At 31.4% G+C, this 25,324-nt stretch overlaps 1 protein-coding gene and 1 long non-coding RNA gene across 5 annotated transcripts in view; both read right to left on the bottom strand.

The window, feature by feature from the left end:
• Nucleotides 1–15,497, bottom strand: part of LOC139517951 (uncharacterized) — a 46,876-nt gene extending 31,379 nt beyond the window's left edge. The window contains exon 1 of the mRNA XM_071309513.1: nucleotides 15,344–15,497. Coding sequence (XP_071165614.1) covers nucleotides 15,344–15,365 — 22 coding nt within the window. The 5' untranslated portion in view covers nucleotides 15,366–15,497. The remainder of the gene's footprint in view (nucleotides 1–15,343) is intronic.
• Nucleotides 1,157–10,738, bottom strand: LOC139517952 (uncharacterized). Of its 4 annotated transcripts, none has more exons than XR_011663242.1 (6): nucleotides 10,484–10,738; nucleotides 6,257–6,469; nucleotides 5,804–5,914; nucleotides 4,958–5,084; nucleotides 3,269–3,355; nucleotides 1,157–2,296 (listed from the first exon to the last, which is right to left on the bottom strand). It is a non-coding gene; the product is annotated as an uncharacterized lncRNA (long non-coding RNA). The 4 variants fall into 4 exon arrangements; XR_011663241.1 differs by having other exon boundaries at nucleotides 5,810–5,914; nucleotides 10,484–10,735; XR_011663240.1 differs by lacking the exon at nucleotides 5,804–5,914 and having other exon boundaries at nucleotides 10,484–10,726.
• Nucleotides 15,498–25,324: the final 9,827 nt, after the last annotated feature.

Raw genomic sequence — 25,324 nt, 5'->3', positions numbered from 1 at the left:
ACTGATACTAATAAGTACTGATTGACATAACCAACAATTTTTTTTTAATACTAAATATTTCAATTTTTTTTTTTATGTGGTAATGTAAGCCAAAAAGGTGTCCCATGAAATTGTGTCCTCTAGAACATTATTTCACAGTTCATCTGTGAAATTTTGTTCATGGGACAGAATATCACATTTGTAAACTATAATATAGTGTCTCCCTTAGTGAAAAATTGTCCCTAGTACTTGGACATAATTTCATGGATGCTTTATAAAAATATGTCACAAAGGACAATATTTCATAGTGTAGCTATTTTTTTCTGTCCCTTCATTTAGAAGGAAGGCAAAGCAGTTTCAAATTAAAAACAATGAAATGTATTATATACATGTTGACAAAAAAACACAAGAGAAAACATTAAAACTTGTAATTCATAAGGACAAATTGAAACAAGTGGTGACGCCTCCAAGACTGAAACGTATGCGCAAGAAGAAACGGCAATCAGGCATTTATGAATATTATTCCTGACATTATTGGTCTTGTTAAAAAGGACAATTCAAAGATATTAAAACAATTCATAGATTCCAGTTCTATTGTATATTTTTACAAAAACAAATGTCAATTTTGTCTTAAATTTTTTTGTTAAATAATTTTTTTTTGGTATTAGACAAGACTTTTATACAATATGGACATGATTTCACTATGAAAAAATGTCTAATGAAGGTCACACTAGAAAGGGACACTTTTACATAGAAGTGGACAATATTTTATAATAAAATTATGTCCTGGACCAAATTTCATAGGTCATATCTGTGAAATTTTGTCCATGGGACATCATTTCATGGGGGACTCTATTTAAACTTACAGTAACAGATCAACTTTTCAAGGGAGCTGCTTAATTGAAAGTGAAATAAGGCATTATTCAATAAGTATAGTTTTTAGGACTTTAATATCATAAATATGATTTAAGTTTTTAATAAATAATTAAAAATTTACAATAAAATAGATAAAGACTCAGTCTTTATCTATTTTACTGTAAATGTTTATCTCTGAAGTGTAAATTTTTATCTCTTAGAGATAAAAATTAACATGACAAACTCGTAAATAATAAAAAATGCTCTGCAGGGTGCAGATTTATGCAACCGCAGAGACCGAACCCTGAAAAGTTGGGGCAAGTATGGACACAACAATCAAGCCTATTAAATACAACTCTGAATTTGGAATGTGATTAAATAGTTGACACAGAATGAATGTGGTTTAATAAGAACTTAAAAATTTTGAATTGGACATTTACTTTTTATGGTCCAAAATCTAAATACATGGTTAGATTCAGCTTATCAAAGAACCACGAGAATTCAATTTTTGATGAAACCAAATAAAGTTCAAATTTGGACCCTATAGACTTCTATGTGAACCAATTTGATAACAGAGCCCAAATATCAAATTTAATTTTAGACCCTTTGGACCTTAATGTAGACCAATTTGAAAACAGGATAAAAAAAATAAAAATCTAAATACAAAATTAAATTCAGCATATCAAAGAACCTAAAGAATTCATTTTTTGTTAAAATCAAACTAAGTTATGTTAATGACCCTTTTGGCCCCTAATTCCTAAACTATTGGGACCAAAGTTTTCAAAATCAATCTTAACCTTCCTTTTGTGGTCCTAAACCTTTGTTTAAGTTTCATAGATTTTTATTTACTTATACTAAAGTTATTGTGCGAAAAACCAAGAAAAATGCTTAATTGGCCCTTTTTGGCCCCTTATTCCTAATTGTTAGGTCCAAAACTCCTAAAATCAATCCCAACCATCCTTTTTTTGTCTCATAAACATTGTGTTTAATTTTCATAAATTTCTATTTACTTTATATACTAAAGTAATTGTGGAAAAACCAAATGTCTTCACTCTTAATAGGACAACAACAACGTAATTCCAATATACGTATTAAAATACAATACATTACCTTTTAATGCAATGAACTAGTTTAAAACAAACTTAATTAATGTGAGAAAATAGAATTCACAATAAACTAGTTCAAAAAAGTTGACAATAATATCTGTCGAGCTGATTGACCCAATAAAATAGATTTGGACAGGAAGGGACTAACTATTCAAAGACAATTTGTAACCAACTACAACACACCAAGTTTTTTGGAAGAGCATTCTTATTTGCATGAACTATTATATATTAGAATTAAACATCTAATTTATCAATTAATTACAAGACTAAGTAAACAATTAAATGAATCCCATCTGTGGTTACAACGCTGTTCTGTACTTTGTTCTTTTGGCCTATACTAGCTGGTTTGTACCTATCTGAAAGCACAGAAATCAGAATCTAAACACTTTCTCTACTCATGTACATCTGATTATAAACAAAACTAACTACTGAATTAACATGATTAATAGTTCAATGAATATAGTTGCCATAATTTATATTAAAGCTAACTGATAACATACTGAAAGAAAATGTAATTTTTTTGTTTGTTAATTAAGTAATCAATTGCCATGAATTGACTGAATTCAATTATGCGCCTAGAAAACGCTTAAAACATCCCAACATCAATATATACAACCAAGGCTTCCATCTAAATAGCCATTATCATATTTTTCAATAAAATTGGTGAATATTTTTGTGATCTTGTTTTTTCTTTTTAAAGTTTCTCATATATTAAAACTAAAACAGTAAAATAACATTTAGCTTAATTAATAAAACAAAAACAAGTGCCATTCTATTACGAATTATGAGATAATATCAAACAATTAATTACCGGTAAACAATATTTTACATAATTTTAAAACTATATATATTTAAGATTTAGCTATATACAAATAAGAAATTTGTTCTCATACATAAAATATTAAAGCAGGTTTTAGCAACTTCCTCATGTAGTTCTTCAGTTCTGAATAAAAATATAAACTTTTCATCAACAGGCAAGTTATAAAATAGATCATTATGTTTTGCTGCGCCACTATACAAGACAACAACAAAATAAGATAAGATCTTTGGGTTTTATTCTGGGCCCTTCATTTAAGTAGGAAGTATGCAATAATTAGATTTAAGACCAAAACCTAACAGATGTTATTGATACAAAGTTCCACCAAAAAAATTTTGATTATGAAAATATAGAGATGTGAGATTTATACAATGTACTCTTCAAGATAAATGTAAATTAATGTAAAAGGAAATTGCTTCTTTTAGATGCTGGAAGAAAAGTAAAGCAAGTGCAACGACACCATTAAACAAAAAATCTTATGAATTTCCTAGAAAACCTATTAGAGGAATACCTCTTTTTTTGGATTGCAGGAACCATGCTGTTGGAACTGCTGGTATATTAAAAGCTGTTCAAATTCATAAACCCATAATTTCAGATACTGAAAAATATAATAACATTTACATAATCTATTAAAAAAAAAATTCTGTCAGATTTAAGTATTCAGTACATCTATAATTTTTGGAGAAAAGTTAGAAACTAAATTCAGTCTGCTGCAGTCACAACATTGTACTGCAAAAAAATACATTTAAGGTAGATTCATGGTATACCGCCATCTTGGATTGAACAATCACAGTAAAAAATCGGTCTAGTTATTTGCCTAAATCTGCAAATTTGGAGACAGATTTGCAATTTGATGGTTAGACTGTTTAATAATATAAAGAAAACTTGGCAATTTATTGTATAATTCAAAATAATTAAACAAATATCATTTTTTTTTGCTGTTTGGATCATTTTTTTCAAATGAGCCATTTAAGGGAAGATAACTCTTTTAGTAAAAAAATTATACTGGACAGATAGGGAATTTTTTTCTTTTTACTTGTATCAAGAAAACAAGTTCGGTGACACCATTTTTTCTTTTTATTTTCTTAAAACATATTACAAAACCTATCTTTTCACAATTTATTTAAAAATTCTATCTCATAGATTATTTTTTATGCACACAATTGTGTTTTTCCATTAACAATCTAACCAAATTTAGGCAATTTTCAACGACTCATAGCTTGAAAAATAGCACGGTGACCCCTACTTTTTATTATATTTTTGAAAAGAGCATATTAAAATCTTCATTCTGGCTAAGTATAAGAAAATTCTGTCTCAAAAAAGATTTACTTATGATCTACCTTAACCATTATGTTCCATTTTAGCCATTGTGGATAAGTTATTTGACATACAAGGAAATGAAATACAAAATGTATACTAGACACTCTGAAACTCATTCCGTTGAAGTTTGGCTGAAATTAATTCAGCAAGTTCAAAGGAGAAGATTTTTAAAACTAAGCAAATAAGTCGCAGTAACTGTGAGTACTCTCAGATCAGAATCTTAATTTTGTTGTTGGAATATACAAGTACTCGGCCACATTGATCCACTCTGTTTTTATTTGTATCCATCTGATGCTTTTAGTCTTTTTTAACTGATTTCTATATAGTTCGTTCTATTAGTATTTTGTACTGTTAGGTTTGGGTGAGAGTTGGAATCCCGCCAACATGTTTAACCCCTCCAAATTCTGTATGTATGTGCCTGTCCCAAGTCATGAGTCATGAGCCTGTAATTAATTGGTTGTGGTTTGTTTAAGCGTTACAAATATATTTGTTTTTCATTCATTTTTTTGTACATAAATTAGGCTGTTAGTTTTCTTGCTTGAATTGTTCTACATTTGTTATTTCTGGGCCTTTTATAGCGGACTATGAGGTCCAGGCTTTGCTCATTGTTGAAGGCTGTGCTGTGACCTATAGTTGTTAGCTTCTGTGTCATTAAGCCTCTTGTGGAGAGTAATCTTATTGGCAATCATACCACATCTTCTTTTTTAATAAATGAACAAATTGAAATTGTGAAAAATTGTCTTTAAAAGGCAATTCTCCAGAGAAAGTCAATTTAAAATTTTGGTCATCAAACCTAATTGTGGATCCTACTTTGCTGAACATTTTTGCCTTTTACAGTTTTGAATATCTTTATCTATAGAATAATATTGAGGATAAATACCTGAAAAAAGGTTCACTTACACCACATCTTCAACTCTTGAAGGTCCACCATGTCAGGTACTTTGTTGGTTTGCACGTTACTTCCTTATAAATTTCTTTTTAGGAATATTTCACTGTTATTACCAATTCTGTAATAAACATATATATTTAATAAATATTACTGTAAGTTGCAACCCAATTATTTTTTGCACCATGCAATATTTTTTGCAACTTTTAAGTGTAGAATAACAACATGAACAAGGTGAATATTAATTGTTGCGAATATTTAAAAAAAAATAGATCTTTCCTAGTAGAAATAAATATTTTTTTATAGAAAATCTGTAATCACAAAAATAAATCAATGCAAACTTCGTTAGCAAGACATGCTAGAAATGGCTTAATTTTACCACAAATCAAGTTTGAGAAATAAAAGCTGGTTTATCACGTTTATATTTTTTTGTACACCAGAGGTGCATATTTTCTCTACATAGGACTCATCAGTGATGATCAAAATAAAAAACTTTAAGGGAAAACGGTACTATTTACATGTATTCTGCCATAGGCGACAAATTTACTAACATTTTCTAAATTTACCAGTTTTTATAATAAAAACCTGGATAAAACAGTTATGTGTGGTGTTAGTACTTTATTACTGTATTCTGAAAATTGAAGCCAAATAGTATCATGACCAATTTCCAACAGAGCTTGTTTATGTTATCCATGCCCACCGTCATTTTGCACCAAATTTATGAAATTTTGGAAGCCTTTTCGAATAATTCTCTAGAAAATATTTCAATAGGTTTTAAAATTTATATGGTAAATTTACACACTGTAGTTATTCATAGATAAATAAAAAAAATAATTGTACCCTTACATCCAATCACAGCTCTTCTAATTTGACTTCCTCCACCTGTCTTGGGTACACAAAAGGCCAACCTAATTCTGGGAAAATGTAATACTACCATTTTCCCTTAAAGGGCTAAATGAAGTACAAAGTTGAAGAATATAATAACGAAATTCTCCATGTCATAGCATCTAAGGAGATAAAACTTTCAGTAAACTATCACATATTATGTTTTTTAAATTTGCAGATATTTATAAGAGAAATATGAAAAAGACCAAGAAACAGTTTTCAATTAGTTCATTCCTAATAAAATATACAATTCTGTTTAATTAATTTCCACCATTAATAAACCAGAAAGGAAATAAAATGTTTTGCAATTCAATTAATCAAATAATATCCCACATTGAAAATTCTCCAATAGTAGTGGAAGACACAAAAGCATGGGATCTCTAGTTAAGCTATACATGTACTGTATACTTTAATATGTTCTTTAAGAGGTGCAATATCACATTTCCTAATGATGCTGGCTTTTTTATCCACACATCCTCTAGAACAGACAACATCCTAGCAAATGCCACATGGTTATGGTGGTCATATCTTCTTCTTCCAAGTAATGGTTGTTAGGTATAGATGAGTTTTTCAATGAATGTGATTCATATCTAAATACAGCTGTAGCATCATGCATGGTACCTAATAAAAGATTATTGTAAAATTGATGTCTTTGTTTCAATATACTGCATGTACTGTTGATTCATTATTATTCTTTGGATACTAATTTTCATTGATTTCGTATGTACAGGTAAACAACAAAAATCAAACATTCAGCAAGTAACAAATTTCTATAGAATTGTATCATCACTAAGCACACATTGGCCAAACCATGCAATTAAACATCCACAAACATGCAAATTTTCCTTAATCCATGAAAATTGGAACCCACTAAAAACACAAATGAATCCACAGTAATTCCTCTGAAATTGACTGAATATTATTTAGCATCTATACATGACATATATGTTCATTACAGTGTCTTTCATGTTTAAAAGATAAATTAGTCTTGTTAAATGTGTCCAGACAGACAAATATTAGTAGACTAGTCATGGTTGTGTTAACTTATTGTGTAAAATGTCCATGGTTACAGAATTTACTAGCATAGTCTGATGTCAGCAACTTATGTCCCTAGACTATTTTTTTCCTAGAAACTTAATGTCAATGTCATCAAAATTCCCAGGTACAATCCTCCTTGTTCTTTTATAATCACATGAGAACCAAAAATAATGGGAAGCCACATGTAGGATTTCAAATATATCATATCTTAAATATACATTTGTTATACAATATTAGACCAAATAAACCTAGATAAATGTCTGTTATATCTGTTTTTTCATTTATTTTTTTGTACATTAATCACTGCTTTTAGTTTTCTTTTTAAATTCTTTATTTCAGAGCCTTATTACAGCTTACTATGCGGTATAAGTCTAACTCATTGTTGAAGGCCATACAGCATGTACAGGAAGCTATGGCAATGTATAAAAACTAGAATGGAAATGGGGAATGTGTCTAAGAGACAACAACCCGACCATAGAACAGACAACAGTAGAAGGTCACCAACAGGTCTTCAATGCAGCTAGAAATTCACGCACCCGGAGACATCTTTCAGCTGGCCCCTTAACAACATACTCTCCAAAGTGTACACAAGAAACTAAAATGAAAATATCATACAAGACTAACAAAGGCTAGAGGCTCCTGTCTTAGGACAGGCGCAAACATGTGGAGGGGTTAAACATGTTTCTGAGATCTCAACCCTTCCCCTATACCTCTAGCCAATGAAGAAAAGTAAACGCATAACAATATGCACATTAAAAGTCCGAGTTTGATGTCAGAAGATGCATGTTACCAAAGAAAATAAATAAAATGACAATAATACATAAATAACAACAGACTACTAGCAGTTAACTGACATGGCATATATAGTTGTTAACTTCTTTGTCATTTAGTCTGTGTTGGAGAATTGTCTCGTTTGTAATCATACCACAGCACATCTCCTAATTTTAAAGTGTCCGAATTCAGAACTTATAGTAGCATAAATCATGTCTGCTGTGAGGGCAAACAAGGCCATTTTCCATAAATTTGATACTTCCAAGAGACATAACACTTTTTAACATAAATGGGAAATGTATCCATGGGATGATGCTTGCATATCATATAAAGTTATAAACAAAAATAACTGAAGAACAGTGAAAGTGACACTACCCAAATTAGTACCTGATCTGAGTTTTGTGGTAAAAAGTATTGTGTTTAAGTTTCAGAAAATTTGTTTAAGGCAAACTTTAAAAGTAAGAGAATGGAAACAAAAAATTCAGAAATTTTTCCAAAGGAGCTTAAATCTAGAACGGTCAAGGTGACACCACCAAAATTCAAACCTGATATGTATTTCATGGTAATAAGCATTGTGTTAAAGTTTCAGAAAATTTCTTTTTAGCATTTCTTCCATTTGTAAAGGAGCTTAATTAACTCTAGAACAGGCAAGGTGACACCAGCAAAATTCAAAAATGATTATATTTTGTAATATTAAACATTGTGTACAAGTTTTATAACATTTGGATGAGACAAACTCAAGTAAGAGAATTGAAATGAAAAAATCAGCCTTTTTTTCCATTTTAAAGGGGCATAACTCTAGAACAGTTAAACTGAAATAACCAAAATTTAAACATGATATGTGTTTTTAAACTAGAGTATTAGGTATAAGTTTCATACTATTTGGTAAAGCCAAGCTAATTTACAGGACAGAAACAAAATAATTAGCATTTTTTCCATTTTTAAACCAACATAACTCTTGAGGGATTAAACATTGTTTTTGAAGGCTGCATTTCATGTGCCAGAAAATACAACAGCTCAATGTCTATGAAGTAAGATGTCCACTCTACGATAATGTCATTCCATAAAGACTGTTACATTTGGGATCCATTGATGAAACATGTAATCATGTTTAAAATTTAGTCTTTCATTTGAAAGATACAGCACTGAGGCGAAATGAATAAATTGAAATATGGACATAATTGACCCTCTGATACAGTCAGTATGGACATATGTGTACCTCCGGCAGCAAGAGGGTTTAAGTGATGCCAATAAAATTCAAACTTGATCTATGTTTTGTGGTAATTAGCATTGTGTATTAATTTCATTAAATTTGGATGAGGCAAACTTAAGTTGGAGAATGGAAACCAACTATGGGACATAAGGACGGACTGATGTACAGACAGATATACAGTGTACATAAAACTTAATGCCTCTCCGCTACATCAGAGGCATAAAAAGTGGAACAGCCACCATTAGGCCAAACAAAAAATATTTGTCTGTTTACGGTTACCCGACCAAGTGCTGAACCTAAGCCATATTATTTCCATCATAAAGTGAAAAATAAACTGAACTTGTGTTAAAAGTGAATATAATGTTGCCTGATACATCCTAATATTCATAATCATGAATATGATAGCTGTTTAAAGAAATTTGTGAGTGGTGTGATGAAATAACCATTTTGCCTACATTTTTTCAAATCAATAACAAAAAAAATAATCCATTCATTAAAAATATGGGTAAACTCAGCCATGATCAACTTTGCCCACAACAAGATGAAACCATACACTCAAAATCGTGTCACAAAAAATAAAATGAAAAAAATAAAATAAAATGAAATTACCGACCTACCTACCCTATTTTTTTTTAAGCATGTAACCTTAAACAGACATATATATATTTTGGGCCTTATAGAACTATTCTGACATATTGTTGTTTATAACCTATAGTATAAGATTTATCTAATCTGGCAAGAATTGTACCTGTCATAGAGCTAACAAGGCAATTTTCCATAAATCTAATATTTCCAAGGGGCACAACTTTTGAAAAAAAGGTGATGGGCCACCATTATAAAACATGTTCAAGATAATGTTGATACTATCCTATAAAAATTTAAGTTTGGTAAAAATCTGCCAAGTATTGTAATTGTGAGAGCTCTAACAAGGCCATTTTCCATAAATTTAATATTTCCAAGAGGCATAACTCTTTGAGAAAAGATGATTTGACACCTTTATGGACCTTGTCCAAGATTTTGCAGATATTAACTTAAAGTATGATGAGTTTTATAAAATAATCAGAGAAGAATTGTATGGCTGTAGTACAGGTCTGTTAGAGTGCTAGTAAGGCTATTTTCTACAAATTTAATATTTCCAAGGGGAATAACTCTTTAAAAAAGTTGATTGCCCACCATTTTAGAACTTGTCAGGGATATTGTTGATATTAACCTAGAGTATAAGTTATATCAAATGTGGTTACAATTGTACAGACCTGACTGTGAGAGCACTAACAGGACCTCAGTCTCAGAACACGACTTGACGGGCGGACGCCTGGTATTTCCATGTCCCCCCCCCCCCCCCCCCAACGCGTAATGAGGGGTCTAGACCATGTAGACTAGACGGTAGTGCATTACACAATAATTCTTTACACGATTATGTGTCTTTCAACACCTTATTTGTTAAAATACAACCATGTCATTCCAGATATTTTTGAAAAAAATGTGTTTCTATATGAAATGATCAAATGTTGATGTAGATGTCTAGGTGACGAAAACTTTTGACCATATTCTCCTTTATATTATCTATATAATAATTATAATAAATTGCAATCCTCAGAATAGGATAGCTTTACCATAAACAAATGTATGACTCTCTGCTTTATTTGGGTTCCAACCGCAGTATCAGTGATAATATGGCCGCTTCATAAACATGATGCTGTCAAGTTCCGAATGAGGACTTGAGTGCTTCCGAAAAAATATTTACTTGAAGTCTGTTGTAAAAAGCTAATAGCATACTGTACCATACTCTACCGTACATACAGTATACGTTGTTACTATTTCTAGAAGACAAATAACACTAATAACTTTCTTATTGATAAAGCAAATACTTATAGGATAGGGTGATTAAAGACGACTACAATCAATCGGACGTCGTTTTAGCAAAACATTACGTCACAATAGACGTCGATTAGAGTATCAAAATATTGGACGTCGATTTGAAAATGTAACGTCAGATTTGGTCGTCGATTTGAGGAACGGACGTCGATTAGAGGCCGGACATTGATTTGAGTCTAACATATATACTCAGGTGAAAATACGGAGCACTGTTGAATACAGATATAGCCTTGTGCTTTTTTCACGTCAAGGGCTGGAGACGCAAGCTAGCGCTGTAGGTTTACCCGTAGGTTTGCCATATAAAAAACCTCAGATAACATTTAGAAAAATTATACTTATATAATAATATCTGAACTTGGTAAATTTCCAATTTATTTCAATACAACCAAAGGGATGAATTTGTACTGTTACCGATTACAGAGTTTATAAGTACATGTAGTTTAACTACTATTAGAAAAAGCATATTTACAATCCAAAATACTACATAGGCTGAATAAAACACCATGGTACAATTACTAGGACAGGGATCGTGTGTACGATGTTTGTCGTTCTATCGAGGATATTGTTTACTTTCTGAAGAAAGTTTTAAATTTTAAATTGTTTAAATAAGGGTGTTGGTGGGTTAACTTGTTTCGATAAATGATTATGCTAATCGAACAGCTTGTTTTATGGCGATTCAAGATTCAAATGTAAGTGATTTATTCATATAAAGTCTACCAAAAAACTAAGACGTTGACTAAATGTGTTGAAGATTAAAGTTCTACGTCTTTTTATTGTATCATTCTCTACTTTACTTGTATATATATATATATATATTTTATTTAGAAAACTACCCCTTTACATCGGGGGCACCAGTCATCAGGGTAGAAGTGATGGTGCGTCTATACTATATTATTTACAATTATATACATTTTAGTTAATGGTTTCATTATAGAATGTCTTTGAAACAATAACATACATGGCACATTAATAAGACAAAAATAGAGATTTCTAAAATACATAATCATAATAAAAAAAAAAACCCAATTTATAGAATGTTAAAATATACATGTAATTAAAACACTCATAGACAAATATGACCATGCAGCATGTATAAAGCATAAAAACTAAGATCAATCAGTATATAATAGTACATACGAGTAAGTTAACTCAAAGGTTTATTTTGGTTCAACCATAGTTTGACGTAATCTAAATAATTCTAAGAGATACATTCTTCCATAAACATCATAAAATGAACCAATTTCATCGTTAAAAGCATAACCAATATCGCCAACTAAAAATAATACTTGTGCACGTGGCGACAGTTCCAGAAAACTTACATTTCTATCATTAAAAGAGGCAAATAAGGTGAAAAATTTAGACCTGGTTTGTTCAAGAGATGTACACCCGAGCAGAAAATGTTCTAAATCTTCTGACTCAGTCCCCTGAATCACAAATGGGACATAGGTTGTCCTCGGACATATGCATTCTAAAAAGAAACTGCTTTAATGGCAAATAATTTGTTCTTGCGAGCAGTTTAAGACGGGATGAATTAAAATCGCTTATGTCCTCTAAGTATAGCTGGCTACCTGTCTTAATATAGCAGTGCTGATACAAATCAAGGCTACTTTTAGTAGTAACATCAATAATTAAACTTTCCCTACCATATTGACAGTTAAATTTATTAGACCCAATACTTTCCGTGTAGGTGTTCATCTCTTGAACATATTTCCAGACACTTTCGTTTAATTGAACCATTTCACTAAAGACTCGCTTGCACAGTCTATCGTCTGGTAGGTTAGTAGAGGTTTCCAGATTTGCTACATATCAGGTACGGTTGGTACGTTACACAACCGTTGGTGCTGTTTGGGAGGTTTCATTTAATGCATGAGATTATTGTATGTATCATGATAAAAATAGAGAAACAAAATTGCATATCAGTGATAAAAACCGTTATCTTTTATTTTATTACGATTTCACTGCTTCTAGAAAACCTTACATGTGATTTTATACGATAAAATTTATTCTGTGCCCAAGAGAATGAATCAAACAGTCCTTACTGGAACTGAGTTGCCTCGACCTTTAAATTCTAAATATAGATTTGCGTTTCTGTATAGCTATTCTGTTTTTGTATATTAAGAAAAGGATTAGAATAAAATCTAATACTGAAATATAAATTGGAATAATTAGAAATTACTTAATAATATCTTACTTGAACCTTACTGGTGTCGTTAATGGCTACATAGACGGATCCAGGGGAAGGGGGGCTTGGGGACCTCCCCCCAATTTCGGGGATAAAAATGGTTGATTATATAGGGAATCACTGAAGCATGGATGGAGCCCCCCCCCCCCCCCACCCCCTTTATGAAAAGTTCTGGATGCGTCACTGAACTAGTACACGTGCTAATGGCAAAAATGAGTTCAAAATTGTGTTGATTTCTCATTAAAATAAATTTTTATTAATTAAGCTGTCTTTTCGATCATTTAATTTGAGCAACATTTTTTCATAAAACGCAACACACATTGTAAAACTATCGATCTATCTTTTTACTTATATTTTGTCACTGAACTTTTAATAAAATTGTTGATTATATTAATTGTAAGAATATAAATTTTATGACACTAACGAAAACCATTTTTTGAGTAGAAATATTTATCATCACGATGTTACTTTATCGTGTCAGCTTATTATTATTATGTCACTAGATATTGTTATGACATTAATATTTGTAAATATTGTCGCGAGTAAAATTGCACATGCCTGCGAGTAGTATAATATAATCTACGAGGGGTAATATTAAACCAATATCCATCCATTAATCCTTTGGTCGTACAGCATTGCCAGAAAAACTTCATACAACACAGCGTATTTTGTTCACTGATAACAGCCATAATTTGACGCTATATTTACACTTAGTCTAATGCAATATGAATATGTCTTTCTAACTCTTCGTAATGTTCTACGGAAAATACTGTGTTGCTATATAATGTCTTTTGCACCATTTACAACTGATTTATGGACTAAAATTAAGGATCATTTTCATCGGTTGGTAAATGTTTCTTGTAATTTGGTTCAGGTTTATATGTACTAGTATCATGAATACGATATTACTTTTAAAAAATAGTTTAACTTCAGTTTTTCTGAGTTTTCTCTCTCGGCTTACTGCGAAAAAGATATTAAAAAGGGCATGTTTCTAAAATTTATAGAGCATATTGATTTTATGAGGGTTTTTTTTTATAAAGAAAAACTGTAAGCCCGACGGTAAAGATAATTGTCCAAAAAGGAAGGATGCCAAGTAAATACGATATCAGCCATATCATAATTGTTCAAATTGAAGATGTAAACGACCTTGTATTTTTTATAACTTCATTCCGGATGTCTGATTTTTTTTTATTATCTTTATTCAATTCTTCAACATATATTTACAACAGATATATTACATATTACACAAAATTATCACAAGGCAATGTTATTAAGTATAATGACATACATAATCAGTCCAGAAATAAGAAATCATGCGTTTTGACACCTTCGGTTTCTTGTAACAGAGTATAAATTTTTTAAAAGTATGTCTCTTGATTCTTATATCTCTTGACAAGTGTAATAGACCTGTCGCGCACTAACAGAACAGTGATTTGGTTTTATATTAATTTTGTCATTTTTCTTTTGTTATTAAGGTCAATTTATTTCGTTCAAATACATTTTATTTGATCATGTTTTCTAAAAACTTACCAAAATAAATACAAAACTTTAACATTTTATAATGATACATAAAGTTATTACAAACAAAATTTATAAAGTTTTAAATTTGTTTTGTAATTAAGCTCCTTTGTATCTATGTAGTTTCACGGGGAAATAACTCTTAACTATAAACCTTTCGTACCGACGGTTACTTGCAACGGTTGCTTGAAAGCATAATCGAGTGCACACACTATTGTTTTCTACGAATACAAGAAGAAACCACATGAAATTAGTCCCAAATTACAGCTAAAAATTCTCTAAACAGTTCTGCATATGATTCCTAAAACATTTGTTGATATAAAGTGTATACATCAATAATTTTCAAAAGTTAAATGACGGCTCCCACTTCGTACTACGGTTGGTACGGTAGCAAATCTGGAAACCTCTATTAATCCTTTTAAAGTACGCAACTTTTTGGCGGGTGATAAATGCAGATACGGGTTCCCATCCAAGCCCGAGAAGGAGAGCGGAACGGGGAATATTCATTTTAGTGTTCATAATTATTTTAGCTGCGCGGTATTGCCAACTGTCGATGATCGATATATTTGTAGCTGAAAGTGGCATCCAGACGGCGCATATATGATATATATAGTTTTTTAAAGAAAATTTGGCAGATCGCTTTCTTTTATATTAAATGAACAGTTTCTAGTTGCTGTTTTAAAAATAACGGTCATTAATTATAAAAATGATGATCCAGTAAACAAAATAATGAATACACGATTTAAAAGAATTCAACAATGCACACACACACACATTAAAAATACATAAATAAATTAAGGATTTGTATAGTACACAAATCTTGTATACTATACACATCCTTGAATGAATGAAAGAAAACAATTATTTTAGCTCATTAACATAATAATTAAAATAGTACCTGCTTCTTCATCGTATCCCATGTTTTTAATTTTATGGTTAATTTATCCGGATAGACCTACGTTTCAACTTTGTGTACTAATAAATGACATTTATCCCTTTTAAATACCGGTCTCAGTCAGTTTCGAAATACTTCAATGATCGTATCGATTGGTATTTTAAATACAAAGGGTCGTCTCAAAGTTTATTACCATATTACAATAATGCCAAGTGAAAGTCTTTAATTTAGCTGAAAATAAAAATACAACATCTTTATCATATGAAAAAGGACCATATTATAGAATATTGATTTTAAAAACATTTTTTAAGACTGAACGTGTTAGAAATCAGCATAACTTTAGTCTGGAAATAGACGGCTACCATCTTATTTGTACCGAAAAAAAGCACCGAGTACTTCAGATCAAGGTAGCAGGTTTAATGCATCCTAAGATATTTCTGTCTATCATTCTAATAGTATAACCCAATATAAATACACAGGAACACAAATTTCATGAATTGTTTTTTTTAAAAACTATATATATATACATATGTAGGACTCTAAAGTGCGATGGTACTCTAAAGTGCGATGGTCACGCTAAAATGCGATGATCTACGCTAAAGTACGATGGTGTCTCACGCTAAAGTGCGATGATACACACCCCCTTACAGTCGTCATTGTAAAAAAAATAACAAATAAAAAATTCGATTATTGTCGGAATATTTAACAATTATTTGTTGAAGCGTTAATTTAAATACGAGCTTTCTCCCTTTTAGTAACGACTACACGTACATGTTATATTTACCTACAATGTACAACATAATGTTTTAGCCGACAATATTTCTAAAATTTACGTTACTTTTCAATGAAAGCGACAATATTATAACGGGGACCGCAAAGTAAACTGTAACATAAATAATAATTTTAATGTATCCGTTCGCTTCCAATAAAACAGGATACAGGATAGTTATGCAAATACTATTTTGTATCTAAATAGTAAAATGGTTGACTGCTGCGCAGGATACAAGTTCATCTTACATTTGATTCAGAGGACAAAGAACGGTTAGGTTAAATTAATTAAGTCATTGACATAACATAAGAAATCTAAAAGATATGTTAGTAAAAGTGGTAACACAGGAGAGAAGGACGGACTGTCAATTGAAAAAAAGATAAGACAGATATTGGTGCATATTTTGACTTACAACAGGCCACTTACGGACAACTCAAAGAGGTTTTGAAGTTGCAAGACTTTCTAAAGTGCACGAATCTCCCTTTGGGAGTTATCGGTTTTGTGTCCATATTTATACATTCGGTCAACACCGTGGACTGAAAGGACAGATTGATATGGGACCTATGCTTATATTTTATCACAATATGACACTTACATTGTATGTATAGTAGAAAAGTCCATGAGCCCGGTAGCAGAACACTGAACAACGGCTGATTTTCTTTCCAAGCCAGCTTGCGAAGTTCGCAGGGCACTGCGAATTATCTATGACGTCAAGGAACAACGTCACAGCGGAAAACAACATCGGCTTTGGGCCGATCCTTGGCAGTCGAAGGTACTGTTTCTGCATCGGCCAAATCGGCCCTATGGCAGAAAGAAGGTTAAATATTTGTAATTTATCTTGAGTCGTGTTCATTTTTAGTTTGTATAAACGACTGTTAACGTCATAATCAAACTACGTTTCTTATGTCTATACTTTCGCGGACCATCGCACTTTAGCTTATGGGGGCATCGCACTTTAGCGTATACCATCGCACTTTAGCGTGACCATCGTACTTTAGCGTCCCCATCACACTTTAGAGTCCTACATTTATAAATCACAAATATAAAAGACAAAGTTTCGTTTGTGTACGACAACTTATAGATATAGGAAGATGTGGTGTGAGTGTATTGAAAGTATGAACGACAGCTTGCATTTTACATCAACTTTAATACTGAATACTCCGTATCAGCAAGTAACTATACCCATTGATGCTCCCATACGATGATGAAATCCTCGCTCGAAAAAACTTATTTTTTATAAAGTTATTTTCCACAATATAGAAGTGAATACTTGAGTGGGACACAAGGGCGTGAAGGAGAAAAATAAATTTTTGATCCACCAGCTCCTTACTTTAGCCTGGATTGATTGTCCAGTGGCAAATATTTCAGACATAACCTTATGGTCTGAATAAAAAAGACGAAAATGATACAGGAAAGATAAAAAATAAGTTTATAATGTGGTATCGTCCTAACTGAATATTGTAGTATTGGCCAATGGAGATGCAAACTTTACATTACTTCAACAACGGATTTCGTAAATCTCACAAGAAATATTGAACGTCATTCAAATGTACATGTCTTCTGCAGCAATGTTTAATTTACAAAGAACTGCAAAAGTTTCTTTAGATACATCAAACTTCCAATGAAGCTACTTTTTTTAGCAAAATATTTCATATTTATTTTTAATCTCATTTTAAAATACAGTAACTTATAATATTTCAATATTCACATACCAAAAAGAGGTTAAATTTTCAAATGTTAAGCAATACATATATATTTATTTTTGTAATTCTTTGTACTGACATATTCAAATCTCTTTATCTTCAATAATTATATACCACCTACTCGGTGATCTTGTTGTAGCATGTTCGATGAATCGAGTGCGGGAGGTCTTAGATTTGGACCCTGATTGGAACAAAACCAAAGACTTGGAAATCTGGATTTGCTGCTTCTCTGTTAAGCAAGCGGCATTAATGAGTATGATCTAAGACTGGTCTGCTCGGAAACAGAATAATGTGTCATGGTAAGATCACGTGTCTTCCTGTGGACTGTCACCATGTGAACCTGAGTTAGCAGGGGGAAAATCCGTTCGACGTGTCGGTCCAGTACTTAGCGTTTTATATTATTCACAGTATCATGTATTCTTCCGGACTATGCATTTACTTTGACACTGGACGTTTATAAGCCACATATCCATCCAACAACCTTATATCTATGTGTGTGCGTGTTTAACTGCGGTGATGAATATTTAGTAATATGTTTCAAATGGTATAAAATGACAATATTTGGAACAGCAGCAAGCTTCAGAAAATCGAAAAAATTATACTAAACAAAATTCATAAATGAGGAGAAGGGCTCAGCATCCCCCTTGAACACCCTAATAGACGCAATTAATTCAAAATCTTAAATGAAATGAGTTGACATATCTCTTTACTTAATATGAATTATCTTTCTACATTCGTAAAACTTATAAGGAAAACATTGCATTTTCTTCAGACAAGAAGACTTTAGATTCAATAGATAAAAGTAGAATGATCATATTCGTTTATTGTCGTCGCGGGAAACGATTATGATGAACTATGCTGTTTTATAGTCTCTCATAACTCTTTGTAGAGTGGCTCTTGTTGTTAATTTGTGTTTTAAAAAGCTGTACATTTTATATGTAACAAGTGGTGAGACTTTAATAAAGTATTTGTCTTGTCTTGTCTTGTCCTAAATTTATAAGACTTTAATAAACAATACATCCCCTCCTGCGAAACGTAGCGTTTTGATAATGGGATAATTGTGTCGTTTTTATAGAACGTTTTAGTGATTTTTAATTTTTTTTTTTTTTAAAGGATTCTCATTACAAACCATCTGACGTAAGCCTGAAGATATTTAGTAGATCAGCGTTGGCTTAAATGATAGATATTACCCCATAAACTCGATAATATCATGATGAGTTCAAATATCAGTAGGATACCTGTTACTAGACAAAAAAGAACGAAAGAAGAAACCTAAATGTTACAATGTTTGACACATTTTGAGACTATCCCTGTAACCCACACAAGTTCAAGTTGAAAAACTAGGACTTTTTCCTTTACAAATAGGTTATTACACATACTGTAGTCTATAAATCAACTCGTGACTATTGTACTATTTTATTGCTATTTAAGATATATAATATATAGTGTACAGAGTTATATATATAACATAATGTATCTCAAATTTAGATGTGCTTATGCAAAATTCAGATGTGGCTTTTCGTCACTTTTAAAAAATCAAAATAGGACGATATGATAAATATCCAATTAAAGTGAATTAGCTGTCAAACTCATGTTCACCGGTTAAAAGCATAAGACCCGATGAAATGTATCAGCATTTTGTGTGTAATTTTGTCTAGACTTCATCTAGTTAATCATTGATGTGACAACGGTCATATAACCCAATATAAACATAAAATAATTATGAATAGATATCGAGCTCGTCACGCACAATTGGATTTGTCTAGGTCTGTTTAATTTCATATTAGGGGTATAAACAAATGTTTAATATTGTTTTTACCGGTATGACAACAAAAAATATTAGTGGATCGAGTCATTTAACCAAATGGTTTATCCTGATTTCACTTTTCATGTTGACATGCTTTTCCTTGTAATAGCTGTAGACGCCTAGTTCATGCGCAACACATCTCTCGCTTAGGGGTTAGATTTAAGATAACGTGAATACGGATTTAATGAGGTCGAACTATTCACTTGCAAGTGAATAATTGATTAGCAATATTTCTTATTTTGTTTTGAAAAAAATGAACAGAACTGGCTGCTAAAAGTGAATCATGGTTCTACTATTTCACTTTCATTAAAGATCGAATCAAAACAAATCGTATTTCCATTTTGAGTACATGTAGTAGCTAATGCCCCTTCAATGGAATATTTTGTTTTGTGTTTAATTACAGAAATTGAAGATAAAACTTGTTAAACTCTACATATCCTTTATATGCAGACAATATATAATTTTATTATTGTGCAGCATATAATTTTATTATTGTGCAGCAGTAAAACATACGGATAAATATTTTTTTTATAAATTGTCTAATGACGAATATTTTTCAGAATTGAAAGAACTTTGTCAGGTAGAAGGTTTCGACCTTCTTTAATATGTTAGGGACCGTTCAATATTTATCAGATGGATGGGCCGGTGCATTCTTAATATTGTTTTATTAAAAAAGTTATTGCCCATCCTTTTAAATTGTGAAAAAAAGTCCTTGCCCATCTAAAAAAATCTATAAAAAAGTCCTTGCCCCTCTAAAACTCTAAGACAATCAAAAATGATTTAGGTTCTTTTTCTATTTTAAAGTTTTTAAATTTTTATGTCTTGAAATCAAAGAATAGACTTTATACAAAATTTAAAATGTGCTAGTTAATTATATATGTATATATCTATGTGTGTATCAGAACCATACATTTTATTGATTTTTAAAACCAGTATGAATATACATGTACAGATTTGATTTTATATGTGCAGCCTCAAATACAATACTGATTTAAAATAAAGGAAATAATTCAAATTAAGGGACAATAACTCTTGGACTAGTAAACATATTATCATAATCATATACTGAATTACTAAATATTGTCCTAAAAACAGAACATGTTTATAGTTCAAATATCAATGTCCCTTTATCTATTCTACTTTTCAAAAAAGAAATTTATTATGGTCTTTTTAAGCAAATATAGGCAGACATGTTTTTGACTTTGATGCAGCCTTTTTTCGCCTATTAATTAATTCCCTAAATTTGACAGCTTAACACCAAACTATAAAACAACCTGGCATTCTTTAAGATGAATATATAAATGAGATAGCTGTACAGTTATATGAAAATCTAAGTTGATTTGAAAAAGTTATAAAAAAAATGAAAGGTGACCATCTGAACTTAGTCGAAACTTAAAATTGTAGCTTTTTTTTCAACCTATTAACTAAATCCTTTAAATGACAGCAAAATAACAAAGTACTAAACAGCCTGGCATTCAGTAAGATCAATATACAAATGATATAGCAGTAGAGTTTTATGAAAATGCAAGTTGATTTGAAAAAGTTATGAAAAAAATTAAAGATGACTATCTTGAAATAACAAAAAACTGAAAATTTAAGCTTTTTCTTAAACATTTTTATTAAATCCATAAGAATGACAGTATCACACCAAACTACCAAACAACTTGGCATTCTGTAAGATCAATATATAAATGAAATAGCTGTTAAGTTTTATGAAAATCCATGTTGATTTAAAAAAGTTATAAAAAAAATTAAAGATGATTATCTGGATTTAGCCTAAACTGAAAATTTGAGCTTTGTTTAACCTTTTTATTAAATCCATTAGAATGACAACAATACACCAAACTACCAATCAATCTGGCATTCTATAAGATCAATATATAAATAAAATAGTTGTAGAGTTTTATGAAAATCCATGTTGATTTAAAAAAGTTATAAAAAAAAATTAAAGATGACTATCTAGATTCAGCCTAAACTTAAAATTTGAGTTTCTTTTTTCTTACCTATTAATTAAATCTATAAATTTAACAGCAATACATCTAACTACCAAACAACCTGGCTTTCTATAAGATCAATATATATAAAATGAGATAGCTGTAGAGTTTTTGGAAAATCCAAGTTGATTTGAAAAAGTTAGAAAAAAATTTAAAGTTTACTATCTGAATTTAGCCTTATCTAAAAATTTGAGCTTTTTTTTCTTACCTATTAATTAAATCCATAAATTTTACAGCAATACACCAAACTATTAAACAATTTGGTATTCTATAAGGTTAAAATAATCTAAAAGATAGTCTGAACAGAAAATTCTAGCTTTTTATTCCTTAATTAAATCCTTAAAATTGACAGATATGAGCCAAGCTACCAGTTTGTTGAGACATGTTTTGAGTGCCCGCAAAAGAAATATCCTACAAACCAATAAAATTGATAACAAAAGTTTTCCTATAAAATATGTTCTGGCCCATCCACTAAATATTTAAAAAAAAGTTCTTGCCCATCCAAATATTTCCACAAAAAAAGTGCTTGCCCCGCCCCATTTTGCACCGGCCCATCCATCTGATAAATATTGAACGGTCCCTTATGTAGGAACAAATGTCTTAATATATGTAGATAATGATTTAATTTAAATCCAATATAAGACGAATATCAACATACCAATCTGTTTGACTGTGTATTAATCAGATAAAAGTTGATACAATTGCACTAATGAAATTATAAATAGCCTAACAATGTTATTTTAACAAATTATTTAGTAAATGCATATTAAAACGTTTAACATATTTACAATGCGATAAAAAAAAAAAAAAACGTACTATTTCGATAGACAAACAAGCTTTATTTAGTAAATCAGTGTAATTATAACAGTATTTGTAAGTTATATTTGTCTGTCCTAGTACTAAGATCTACGTAATGTAGCTCGCTGATATAATACTTCAACAGCAGTATTTTGCATTTGCGCCAATCTGCATTTCACTTGCGCCGATTTTTTCTTTTACTTGGTCCCATTTTTTCTTTCATTTGCGCCGATTGTGTACAGGTAAATGTTTCTTTTTACTTATCATTATAAACCCGTTAGCCAATTGTACAAAGAGGTGGAATTTGTTTTTTTTTAGCAGGATAATTTATTTTAAAAGATAAAAGCACTCTGTTTACATCCACTGTAAATATCTATTTACATAGATATAAGAAGATGTGGTTTGAGCGCCAATATTTGAAAAAATAACCCATATAGTTCAAAGTACGATCTTCAACACGGAGCCTTGGCTTACACCTAACAGTAAACTATATAGAGACCACAAAATGACTAGTGTAAACCCACTCAAACGGGAAAACCAACGGTCTTATCAGCATTATAATTCACAACATTAAAATCCATAAAGACGGAATACACTGAATAATAAATTTGTTTTTACCGAGTATTTATAGGTTACACATATTATGTATTCCGTCCTTGTTCTCCTCTTATATTTAACGCGTTACTCTCAGTTTAGTTTGTAACCCGGAATTGTTTTTTTCTATCGATTTATGAGTTTCGAACAGCGGTATACTACTGTTGCCTTTATTTATTTCGGTATAATATATTGACGGACTTTAAAAACACAACACACATTTTAGTGATTTTTTAATACTAAATCATGATTGATCCTCATAGAACTTATGTTCATGGTTAACTTCTTTCTAGTTAAAAAAATTCAATACCTGACTTACCTGAGGTTATTGAACATACCAGATTATTAAAGTCGCACGAATTTTTAAAGGCAAAAATTTTAAAACAGTAAATGATTTTTTACCAAACCATCACGTGAATCATTTACAAAAATGTTACCCCTCCATATTGCCGAGATTAAGCAATGAAAATCAGATCTGGCCATTATGATATTGCAGGCAGGAATAAGTGAACGTGCTGTTTTCAGATCATTTGATTTCAGAAACTCGTCTTATTATCATTACAACAACGGTTCAGGTAGACGTGATTATTTAATGACCATCCATTACAAGATCAATATGTAGATGGTTAAAAGTAGAGCCCATGGTGGTTCTAGCACAGTACCTTTACAACATGTTTTGATACTCTGGTCTTGACAGTTATTAGCTATGATGCCTCCATTTTGGACACGTCCTTTTTTTTTCTCGATAAATGCAGTCTAGAACAGAGGTATCAGGTTTTTTATGGTTGTTGGCAAGTATACGTCATTGTAAAACAATGGACACTGGGCAAGATGTAGTGTCATGATCAATAACAGAGATATACTGGATGATAATGGTCTCTCACAGATTGTTGAAGAACCGACAAGGCAGACAAACACACTTGACTTGCTAATAACAAATAATCCTAATAGTTTCACAAGGGGGAAATACTTCCAGGGGTATCTGATCATGACATCGTCTTTGCTGAAATAAGTGCCATCCCTTCAAGAAAAAGCAAGCAGCAAGAAAGATTCCTCTATACAGCAAGGCAAATTGGGATAAAATGAAGGAATATATAAACAATATTAAGAATGAAAAAGTAACAATGACAACCAGCAAAAGTAACATCAATGACATATGGTTAGTATTTAAAACAAGTTTAGAGAAAAGCGTTAATTTGAATGTCCCGCACAAACAGGCTAGAACCAAGGACAGCCCACCATGGATATCCAGAGATCTCAAACGACTCATCAGAAAAAGAGATCGGCTGTATAAGAAAAAGAAGAAATCTCATGACAAGAAAAACTCTGAGAAATACAAATCAATCAAACGCCAGGTACAACAAGGTCTGAGGAGGTCATACTGGAAGTATGTGAAATCTATTGTAACACCACCAGAAGATAACATCATAGAAAATCGTGGCTGTATGAAGAGATTCTGGACATTCATAAAGCACAAAAGAAGTGATGGAAATAAGTCTCACCACTGAAAAAAGATTGCCTGCTACATTCAGATCATTTGGATAAAGCAACTATACTTAACCAACAGTTCCAGTCTGCTTTTACTGAAAACACAAGCTTCTCAAACCAGGAATTCCAAGACAGATGTGGATCTTCAAACAAAAATTATCCATCTATGCGAGAAATTAAAATCACAGATAATGTAATATTGAAAATACTGAAAAACCTCAATCCACACAAGGCAGCTGGCCCAGACCAAATTACATCCAAGGTTCTAAACGAATTAGCCACCGAAATAGCACCAATACTCAGTATCATCTTTCAAAAGTCATATGAATCTGGAGAATTACCAATAGACTGGAAATCAGCCAACGTCTGTCCTATCTTTAAAAAAATACAAAGCAGAAAACCACCGCCCAGTATCCTTAACATGTATAGCCTGCAAAGTCATGGAACACATAATTACCAGCAACATCATGGCTCACTCGGACAAACATAATATCCTACATCCTATGCAGCATGGGTTCCGCAAAACATTATCATGCGAAACTCACCCCATCGAGTTCATAGATGATGTCACACAAAACCTGGACGACGGAAAGCAAACTAATTGCTTAATAATGGACTTCTCCAAGGCTTTTGACAAAGTAAGCCACTCACTACTGATCCATAAACTAAGGCAATACGGGATTGATGGAAAACCAACAGATAGAGTTTTCTAAGTGGTAGACAACAGTTAGTAGTGGTTGAAGGTGTAATCTCTGGCTTCATTGATGTAGACTAAGGTGTACCACAGGGTTCAGTCCTTGGACCAGCACTCTTCCTCTACTACATTAATGA

This window comes from Mytilus edulis, chromosome 3 (assembly GCF_963676685.1).
Source record: "Mytilus edulis chromosome 3, xbMytEdul2.2, whole genome shotgun sequence".
Classification (NCBI taxonomy): Eukaryota; Metazoa; Mollusca; class Bivalvia; order Mytilida; family Mytilidae; genus Mytilus; species Mytilus edulis.
Note: the sequence above shows the minus strand (reverse complement) of the source record. Positions and strands in the feature narration are given on the sequence as shown.